We start from the raw sequence: 11,271 nt of genomic DNA, 5'->3' as shown, positions 1-11,271 counted from the left end.
TATTCTGGATGTTTTATATATGTGTGTGTATAAATGTATGCATTGAAGTAATTTGAGAGCTCTTCATCCTTGAGAGTTTATGCACTGCAGTTTTATAAAGAGGTTGATAGCTGTTTACATGCAGGAATTAAACTCAGTAATTTTGACTGCAGAAATGTAATTTATTTTTTTATCCACCTGGCAGCTATTTTGACTTTCTATGCACTGTTTTATGTGCAATTGAATGTATCATGTTTGGTGTTCTTCAAACATCCTCTCTTCCTGCTCCCATGACCTCTTTGAGATTAATGGATTAAAAGTAACTTAATAAATAATTTAAGGATGATTTAGTGACTCCAGCAAAGAGTAATTCTTCCTGCTCTAATGCTCCTCCTACTCATGGCAAGAGTAGCCAGCATTTAACTTAGCTGATAAACTGATCAAGCTGTGAAAATAGTTTGTTTCAGTGGGAGAAATGTTACTTCAGCTTAGGCACGTCGCTTTAGAAGTGACATTTTTCCTGTAAGAGTGTTCTAAGACTTCTTCTGTCCCTAATGAGCCTAGCAAAAATTAAGGTTATTTAAAGGTAAATAGAAGATTTTGTTCATCCTGAGGGATGACGTTTAAAGAGAGAAGGAGGCCTGCATAGCCCGATAATTGCACCTTTTATTAACCCACCCTTTTAAGCTGGGTCTAATGACAGCCTACCCTTAACATCTTTCAACATCTATGTTTCTGTGCAGGTTTTTGTTACAGCTACCGAGCTAACCTACCAAAGCACGTCAGAAAGGGCATGGAACTGCACTGGTTGGTGAGCTGTTGCCACGTCTTCTCTTAAACTTTAGGCCACAGTCATAGGTTATGTAAAAGAGCTGGGAGGCTTTTAAAAAAATAAAAATTAAAAAAATTACAGCTGGTGTTGTTTGCCCACAAATGTTTTATGGCCTTGTGTAATGGCAACCAACAAACAACTCTGATTTTGGCAGAGGCAGAGTCTGAATGGAAGCCTGACCCAAGGTCTGGGGGTGCTTCAGGCTGGGCTGGTAAAAAAATCCCAGTGCGAAGCTGAGTTTTTATCAAGTGCTCTCTCTTGAGTTTCACTGGAGCGTGGCTGGTGTAGATTTCTCAGAAAAGCTCCCAGACCTTCAAGTGCGCTAGTTTTTCTGGTTTGGGGACAGAAATGCTGCTAAATACCTACGTGGAAGTCCAGGACTTGTCAGGAAAACCTGGGTTTGTGGATTCCCATTCCAAGAATCAAAACCTCTCTTTTATCAGAAGCGTTGGAAGGGCACATCCTATATCCTAACCTATAGAGTCTCCGAGGCTTTTTAGGCAGCGCTCCCAACCAAAGATGTGTATTGGAGGTGCGAAACTGAAGAAAGAACTAGATTTTTTTTTTTTCCCCAGTTTTGTTCTCAATGTGCTATACAGCACTTACACAGATGTGCTGTATTTGTGCTATCACTGTTGTGCCAGAGCTTGAGACCAAAATCATGAGCACTTTATAGCCCTAAGTCAAGGATAGGCTTTTTTTTCCCCTGTGCTTTAGCACTTGTTTATTAAGGAAGTTTAGCTGCTTGCGCTGCGTGATGACAATCTCCAATGTGGGAAAAGTGTTTTAAATAGTGCACATGCTTATGTAAATTGTGGTTAATGACTTCTGACTCCAACTATTTTATTAAGCAAATATCAAAAGTGGAGCCAAAGAAAAGCTGAAGAGTGTTACAGATGAATAAGTCAAAAAAAAAAAAAAAAAAAACCCCAAAAAACCAAAACCCATGAAAGTTCTCAATGTATTGGAAACACTGCAGCAATCCCAACGCAAGGCACACTTACTGTTTTTTTCTAGCAGGTAAGCTCAGTGCTTGAAAGCAAAAATTCTGAGTGCAAATTGCCTGTGTAGAAGTAAAGACATCTAAAACTCAGTTTTCTCATGAAGTACACAAGCGTGGATATTTCTTAGTTAACAAAAGTAGTCCATTTGAGAAAGCACTGGTTGTGTCCAAATCTGGGCTAAGGTGACAGTCAAGGTCTCCTGAAGGGCAAAAGCAACTTTAGCTACAATACTTTTAAATTTTTATACAAGGGGCTATCAAAGTGAAAAGTCACGTTCTCTTCTAACTTGCTGTCCTTCCCCTAGAAGTCAGGTAAGATGGAGATTGGTTTTTAAATTAAGACAACCAAGACACTTCTATATTTCACACTTTTATTAACGCAATTTAAATTAGGCTGAAACCTGCAATTTCTGAATAGGCCGCTTTGGGCTATTCATACAGCTTTGTCATAGCAAAAGAGGTACCTTAAATTCAGCTGTGAATGAATGATGCCACATGCTGTGATTATTCAAAACATAGTGCTTCAGTGAAAGTTCAAATATATTTTATACACAGTGATTATGAAAATAGATTTTTTCCATACAATATTTTACTTCTGCCAGCTACAAAATATGATAAAGAAAAATAATTCATTTATTTCTCTAGCCCTAGGAATCTTCTTCTACTGCAACATATACATCACTCTCGATGAAAGTGATGAGGTGGGAGAGAGGACTCTAAAATCATGCTGAAATATTTCCTTTGAATCTATAGGTGTATTTCACCGAGGATACGGTGGTGTCCTAGAGCCAGATCGAGAGGCCTGGGAATCTGGAGGAAATAGAATCCCAATTCTGAACCAGATGGCTGTGGGATTTTTGAGTCCTGGAAGTTCATGTCATGTGCCTGAGTCAACTTGAAAAATAAGGGAGAAGCCTGCAATTCTCCCCCCAACAACCCATGTACTGGTCCTGCACTAATCTTTCTAGATTGATGGCAAAGCAGCATTTTTCTAACAACTACTGAGACAAGACAAGACAACTTCTGTTCAGAGGTCTGGAAATCTGTGCTGCAAGTAAAAGGCAACCCACTGACGTAACTGGAACTCAAACCACTGTTAACAGTGTCACGTTCTGTAAGTTTTAAGATACATTGGTTCTTAACTTCCAGTAATAGCTGTATTTGCTTAGATTCAACCTTAGTTTTAAACTTTGGGGTATTTTAAGTAAGCATCTGAGGTAAAAGTTCTTGATGCACCTTTTTTTTTTTTTGGTATAGTTTCTTCATGTGCTTTTTGATTGTGTATAAAATAATTGCTTCGTTAGATGAGAGCTAGATTGATACTACAGTGGAAACAGCTCGTTAAATGAAGTGCACCACCACGTAAAGAGATGCTGTGAGGCTTTCTGCACTGCAGAAGTCACGTAGTTCCCTAATTGCTCACAGGTAAAGCAGTTGTGGAAAGGGCACTCTGCCCTATGTGAGACGCTTTTACAGACACTTTAAGCAGGTCCAAAGTGGAATACTAAGATCTGGCTGGGAAAAGGATTCTGTCCCTGCTTTCAAGGATTCAGTGTATTTGCATAGTACATTGAGGGGAAACAGGTGCCATTTATTCATATACTGGAGTAATGATGGGAGGACGGAGCATGTGCTGTGGCCCCAATGCCTATCTTTACTTTGACAGTACTGTATTTTCCTATGTACATTTAATTCCCCACAAAGAATGAAAAAAAAAAAATCTACTGGTACTCTGGGTGGGACATTTGAAAGCAAGAGAATTTTTCTTACCAGCTGTGATTGATAGTGCACTTTCACACTAATTTGGAAAGGACTAAATAAGACATCTACTTCCTGAACAGGGATGTTTTAGTTACAACTAAATCTGCTGTGTATGCAGATCCCTTCAGTGTGAAGCTGCTGCTTCCACTACACACTTTAGCAGATGATAAAGCTGTTGATACCTGCATTCAAACTACTACAAGGCAATATATTACCTATGATGACAGTTAACTACTGTTTTCATCCCAGAAGAAGGGAGTACCTGAAAACATCCTGTGGATATTATCTAAACCACGTCTGCCACTTAATACACTGTGCATGAACAAAGAAACTAACTGTAAATACACTAGCTTAACTGTAAACCTGAACTTTGTTGCTACTATACATGAATAACATTTCATATTGCAGCTACAGATTTAATAAATAGAATTGCATATATTGTGCTTTATAAATTAAAATGCATTCCAAAGTGAGGCAATGCTAAACAATCAATCTATTTACTGCCCACCCCCCAAACCGGCCACACATTCTGGTTCTAGAACCAGCCCACTTCCTCACTCTGTTCACAAAGGTACAAACAAAAGCTCCCCCACAAGTGATCCAAGAAGTTTACTTAGGCACTACTGTAAATGTAAGTTGTCTAATAATCATTACTTCTAACTTAATAAGGGGAGGAGGTGAAAAAATTCGTAATAAATGTTTTGATTCCTTCCTCTTCGGCATATTCTCTTCCCTATCTGACGCTTTGAGACATGTGCAAAGGTGTCAGCATCTCTTCAAAGATAGCTCCTTTTACATTTGATCCCCTCAAATTAGCTTCTTGTAGATCACAACCTGATAGATCACAATTCTAAAGGGTAAAAGAAAAATTAAACGTTAATTGAATATACCCAGAACTTAGTTGAAAACTTTACCTTAACAGCATTTATACAGAAACCGCAAACACTTCCATAAATTTCAGTGTAAACTTCCAGTCTATCAGAGTTTTAGTTACTTCTTGTAAGTAGTTCCTTTTCACAGTAACAGCTGGATTATTAAGTTGTTGCACTTACTTACACTCTTTTATATTGAATTATATTCCAGGAGTTACTAATACTTGCTGAGCGAAGCTGCCTCTTGCAGCCTCACCAGACACTACTCTGAACACTTCTCTAGTACTTAAGGAAGAACAACCACGTATACAGCTTGCAAAACGAGCTAGTTTGCCTTTCTAATACAAACAGCAGTGTGTCATGTGCCGCCAGCTGGGTAAGATTCCATCATTACTCTACAAATGATGTCCCAGGATCAAAAAACCCCCCACAAACCCAGGAAACTGCATTTCACTTCAGTGATGGCACGATCTCACACTAAGAGTTAAGTTTAGCAGTATATCCATCCATCGCTTTTGAGATGATACATGCCATGCCTGTGGCTGTGAGGTGCTGGCAAATCCAAGGCTTTAGACTCACCTTCCAAACTGAGGCTAGAATGAAATGTGATTCCCTAGATCATCCGTATCTCACCAAGACTGAAAAAAGACTAGAGCACTCTGGCTAGTTTGAAGCTGGAAAACTCTGCCAAAACCTAGCAATCCCCAAAATTTTATCAGTTGACTAGTTATTATATAAAATGAATCATAACTCACTTCCAAATCAGTTCCTGCCAAAGTTGCTCCTCTAAGATTACAGTTTTTTAGTTTTGCATTTTTCAGTGTTGCAACTCTTAGATTAATTCCTGTCATTTGACTGCCTTCCATGTCAACGCCTTTCAGGTTTGCACCTACAATACAAAAAGAGTAGTTTTATGAGGGGAAAAAAAAACCACCATCAGAAACACAATAGCTCCAGAAAGATGCTTCCTTAGAGCCATGTAAAATGACAGAGGTCTAGGTAGAACTTGGAATTTAGTGATTATACAGTCACACACTCAGTCTGGTGTTTGTGGCCTCTTCTCACGAAAACATGGAGTGTACAAACCACAACTAAACCTTTCACAGGCTGTGTTGATTTATAGACACATGCTTGAGTATCTAACAGGCAAAAGTGTCTTACCTTCCAAATTAGCTTTAAGGCCTGATGGATCTTCAAAATTGCACCCTTTTAGCGATGCTCCTTCTGCGTTGGAACACAGCATCTTTACCCCTTGAAGGTTTGCACACTGATAAGAGATGGACATGTCAGTGAGATTCATAAAAGTGTGAAGATGGAACAATACCAAAAATGATCAGAGTATAGTTTTCATTTCTGTTTTGGAAGTGAATCCTATTAAAGCACAACAACCTTGTTACTGTGAGGAAGTATAAGAACTTGCTATACTATTACTTCTTTATCATCAGGAAGGCAGATAACTCTTACCCACTACCCTTTTTTTCCTTTCATTTTTTTTAATTTAAGATAGCTTCAACAAGCTTTTGAAGTGATCTAACTAAAACAATTGCAGAAAATATTGAAGAACTACATGTCTTACACTTACTTGCTTGTTCCAATTCCTCTTCCCTTAAAATAACTAACTAAAGGACAGCCCAGACTTTCTGAGACGCAACAATTCTTACGTCAAGCACTGATCCAGAGAGGTCAGCTCTTTCAAGATTGGCACAGCACAGGTTGGCGTGTGCTAGGTTGCAGCGGCTTAGGTTAGCCATCTTGAAGTTTATATATCGGAGATCTAGACGGGAAAGATCTGCTCCACTGAAATTGAGACCCTAAAACCAAAACAACCAACCCCAAAATGTTACAGAAGATAAGGTATAGCTCTGAACACACAACAGTTAAGAGAATTGTGTGTATATAAATATACACAGGGATGTAGATATATATACACACACAAGAACATCTATTTTACTACATAAGACTAATGAAATGTAAATGCAAAGCTATCAAGCATTGTCCTTGGTTACGGTAGTAACGCATTTTACGTTTAAATAGAATAGCTTAACAAGTTGCTCCTCCAGGAAACCTTCAACTAAAGAAGGAAAGCAGCCCAAACAGCGCACTTGAATTTCATGGTAAGGTCACTCTGCCACAGCTTGGAATCAAACCTCAATTAAAAAGCAGGGGAGGGAAAGCACATGTCATTTGAATTTCATGTTGTCACATGATGCTGCAGGCTGTTTCACCACCAGATCAAGACAAAGGTCTGCCTTTTCCTACCTGGCATCGCAGCTCAGACTTCGTTGGGGTTGCGAGTAGGAATCGGACAAATTCCTTTCGAGATATCGGAGAATGATCCTCAGCTGGCTGTGAATTCTGTTGAGAGAGTTGTTTAAAAGCTAATACAGACAGGACTAAATTATATATTGCCTGGAAGAACAGGATGTGTGCCTTCATGTATTAAAGAAAACAAGTTACCTTAATAGCTATTTCTAGATGTTCAATTAGTGAATCAATACCAAAAAACCTGGCTTCTTCCAAAACACCTAAGAAAACAAAGCGGCATTTGTTATTTACAGGGAGTTGTTAAACAGGAAAGCACTCTACCTCCCTTACTGGAGAAGGCAGTGTATGGTCACACCAAGAACATGCCAAAAAGTTTGGGTTAATCCATCCTTACTACTGGAGGAGCATCGATTCAATGGACTTTCCCTACTTGTTACACCTTTTGTACATTTTTAGCTACTCTAAGAAAGATGAATAGATCACTTTTTGAAGTTTAAGAAGTCTCAAAGAAATGCACGACCTAATAGAACTGATAACCACATACATTATATTAGATGTAAGTGGATAGAGGAAAAGTGAGCGTGCTTGCAGCTAAAAGGAAAAAAATAACTCAAAGGATGTTTCCACCACCTGTATTAGGTTAAAGATACTAAATCCAGAATTACAGACAGGTATTAATCCAGTATGGAGAATTTTTAATGCTCTCAAGATAAATAACTTTAAACAGTGTATCTTCATTAAACCAAGCCCGTGGAATTGCAATGCTTGAGAATAAATTCACCAAAGAAAAATCCCAAACATTTAGATGAGCACACAAAAGTTCCACTGACTTTATCATCTTTACCTGAGGGCAAAGTTCAACTTCTAAAGAGTAATAATTTAGGAGATGTCATACAGGTAATACCTACCTAGCAAATTAATGCCATCATTTACAATGAGCTGTCCGTGACGCAAATAGTTCAAAATTGGCTCAAAATACTCTGGACTGCGGTCAATTAGGAATGCTCCTCTATGATCTTGCTTATTTCCCCAAGCATCTGTTTCCACAACATATATATAATTAAATTTGATATATTAATAGAAAAGCATTTGCTTCAGTTTCAGATTTTTACTACCAAAGGATACTGGATTATGAAACATTCCACTTCAAAAGGCGTTTCTTAGAGAAAAGGAAGGAAAATAAGGGGGGGGGGGGGGGAGTCACCTTAAAACAAACTCACTCCTGCCTCCTGCTATAACTAAAGCATTTTATTACACACACAAGAATCATTGCTAGAATAAAAGCAACATTAAGATTTTAGTCTGCCCCTGTTTCCTAAAGGCTGTCTTGTACAGTGTTTGCCCGTTGATTCTATTGACAAAACTGAGCAAAATGCAACAGTAAGATGAAAATTAAAATCGAACAAAAAAGACTCCAAAATACTAACAATGGATGGAAGTTCTGTTTTCAGTTTGTGACATGATAGGCATTATGTGGGCAACAGGGAAATAATAACAATTATAAAAAAACCCCCGATTATATGTTCTGCTTTGATACTTTAACAGACTGTAGATATTTTAACTTATGAACAAGAGTCTCAACTCGATAGTGCCTTTTGCCGCCTTTGCTAATTTGTTAGCTTAAAAAATAAAGTTTATTTCAATATACTAACCTTTATCTTTAAACATGTGGGCCAACATACTGTCAGGTTCTTTGTTAACCAAAGTGCTCCTACAAAACAAAGGCAGTGCAATTTTTATTTTTTATAATGGAATGTTTTCCTCAAGAGACAAACTTGCTGGTTGGAGTATATTTTCTGCCCTTGGTGTGTGATATGTATTCCAACAGCTGCAACACCATACTGATTTAATGTCATATAGTGTGATAACAAAATACATTTCTGACCTGAGGTATCGTAAAGGTATTTTTACAAAGCATTTAGTTAACTGAAATATTTCAAGGATAAATTCAGGCCTGTTCAGGCATTTTGCCAGTTTTACTTCATATGTAAACTGTCTGAGAATTAATTTGTTGCAAAATTCTGGTAGCAAATACAAAATACAGGGAAAGCTGTAGAAGTCAAAGGCCTCCTACTCCACATTAAGTTATTTTTCTAGCTCTTTTGCAAAGGCATCTGAAGCCTTACCAACTGAACGCACGCTACCAACTGCTCCTTTAAGAACAAAAACAATCAGTTGCATTTTTACCGTGTAGTGGTGAAGTATCGGCCTCCAACATTGAGCGTTAACCAATCTGTGTGTGACCCTGTTAGTTCTTCATGAGGTCTCCCATCAGTCTGAGGATCTACACACATGAGAAAGACAGAGTGATTATTAGAAAAGTTGTGAATATTTCTGAATCCTCCACATGGTAAGAGGTATCTTCTAAAAACACCAGAAAATAAAATTTTAGATTTACATTGAAGCAAAACAAAATCCCTTTACATTAAACAAAAGGTTAAACATAAGAATTAAAGAGACTTACCAATGAATGGTTCCCCTTCACAGACAAATAAAACGTCATCATCCCTGAAAAGTGAGGGGGCAAGGGGAAGAGAAAAAGGGGCGAGGGAAAGAAGAAAAAGATTACTCAATTTTTTGTTCATCCAAGTGACACTGGGAACCCCTCCTGATTAGGTTAAAGTAAATGATAATCAGTTGCCATTAGTTAAAACTTCAGTATCTGTTTTTTATCTTAATTTTACAGGTTCCAGTGGATTGTAATATGAGCGACATCACTAGAGATGTTATCTGTATCAACCAGGTAGGGATCACTTCTGTTACTCAACCAGTTTAGTTCTACAGAATAGTTGCTCTTCTCCCCACTCTGGGAGTATTCTTTGAAGCCAAAGCATTGCTAGAGTTTGTCTCCTTTTCAAAAAAAAACCCCCTCATCCAAGTGCTGACTAGAAGAGTGGAATTTTCCTGGTACGTACACTGTGAATCAGCACAGGAGGATGTTAAAAGGATAAAATGCAGCTTGTATCAAGTTCTGACTCATCAAGAGAGAAATGCTTTGAAGTTCAAAAGACAGTATTATTTTTCCTTGAGGCATGAAAGCACCTTTGGGCATACTGGCTGGAAATGATAAGATCTGTTTTTAAGGAAAGCACTGGTTATTGATTAAGGTCAGAGGATTAATAGGCTAGCAAGTCTCTTAATCTGCAGCCGTGATTTGACTTTTATTGGATAAGCCTTACCTAATCAAAGCGATATCATCAATGAGTCCACCTTTTCCATTGTAAACACTGGTGGCTTTTATTCCAAGCTTATTACTGGCCACAGACAGCAAATCTGATAAAGTCCCGTACACAGCAACAACCTGTGGAAGACAGAGGCAGCGGCAGACACCGCGTTCATACTGTTTCTGCCACTTCAGACTTACTACCGGGGCTATCAGTATCTTCTTACGGGGCAAGGAAGGTATGTACGGATCTTTACTAAGAAAAAGGAAACAGACCAACTTTGATGTTAGAAACATAGCCGCCTTAAAACGAGGTGACTCGAACATCTCACCCAAGTCTCAACGTACTGAGCTGGCAGCAGCGGTGAAAGAGTGAACGTTGATACTACAGAAATATTATGATTCACGTATTTACTTCTCTAAGGAAACACTGCTAGTTGTTCTGTTCCAAGTCTCTCCTGCACGTTCCCCTCTCTAAAACCAAAGATTAAACTACCATCACACGCACTGTCTTAACCCCAGAGCTGCGGATGGGAAAAAGCAGGGCTCACGGCTAGCATTTTGCAGAATTACATCGCGGGGCCTCTTCCTGTGCTAGTTGTGCGCTGGGTGGGCCTAGAAATCTAACTGTTTTCACTCTTGAGACGTTACTGCACAGGTTTTCAACAAGCGAGCAGAACATAAGATTACTTATTGGCTATCCGTAGCACACACGTGCAGCGTTAGCCGCGGCACAGCCGGCAGCCCGCCAGGCTCACTTCGCCTCTGCCCACCGCCACACCACGCGTACAGCAGCATCCCAACCAACAAGCTAACCGCAACTCCAGCAAGAAGCACTTGGCTCGTCACGATTCCCGTACGTGCTGGTGAGGCGGCCCCGCTCCCCGCGGGCCGTGCACTTCACCACACGAGGACCAGGCCCCAGCGGCACCGCCGAGGCCGGGCTGGCGGGGGGGGGAAGGCGGCGGCGGGAGCAGCGAGGCTCCTCTGCTGCAGCCATGGGCACCGCGGCCGTGAGGGGCGGGCTGAGGGCACCTCCCCGCGGGCGGCGGGACCCCGCCGAGGGCCCGACCTCCCCTCCCCGCCCCTCACCTTCCCGTTCCGGGGGCTGCCGTTAACGAACAGCGTGACCCGCCTCATGCTGCGGCGGCAGCCCGCTCCTCCTGCTAGAACCCGGAAGGCAGCGACCGCTGACCGACATGAACCCTGGCCAATCGCAGCCGAGCCGAGCCCGCTGTCCAATAAAAAACGCGTTCCGCCGGAGTGGCGGGGCAAGGACGGGGTGGAGAGTTGGGCGGGGAAATGCCAACGGCGCGGCGGGGGGCGGGCCGACAGGGGCGCTGCCTGTAGCCAATCAAGGGAGGAATAAAGCCCTGTATTTGCATAAAGAAGATCT

At 40.5% G+C, this 11,271-nt stretch overlaps 1 protein-coding gene across 1 annotated transcript; it reads right to left on the bottom strand.

The window, feature by feature from the left end:
• Window positions 1-2,168: 2,168 nt before the first annotated feature.
• Window positions 2,169-11,095, bottom strand: KCTD9 (potassium channel tetramerization domain containing 9). Its single transcript, XM_075736493.1, has 12 exons — window positions 10,968-11,095; window positions 9,892-10,013; window positions 9,177-9,220; window positions 8,900-8,996; window positions 8,365-8,423; window positions 7,621-7,749; window positions 6,905-6,972; window positions 6,707-6,802; window positions 6,109-6,258; window positions 5,609-5,714; window positions 5,203-5,336; window positions 2,169-4,425 (listed from the first exon to the last, which is right to left on the bottom strand). The coding sequence occupies exons 1-12, from the start codon at window positions 11,013-11,015 to the stop codon at window positions 4,309-4,311; spliced, it is 1,170 nt and encodes a 389-aa protein (XP_075592608.1). The 5' UTR covers window positions 11,016-11,095; the 3' UTR covers window positions 2,169-4,308.
• Window positions 11,096-11,271: the final 176 nt, after the last annotated feature.

Source organism: Balearica regulorum, chromosome 27 (assembly GCF_011004875.1).
Source record: "Balearica regulorum gibbericeps isolate bBalReg1 chromosome 27, bBalReg1.pri, whole genome shotgun sequence".
Taxonomy (NCBI): Eukaryota; Metazoa; Chordata; class Aves; order Gruiformes; family Gruidae; genus Balearica; species Balearica regulorum.
This window is presented reverse-complemented; position numbering and strand designations above follow the sequence as displayed.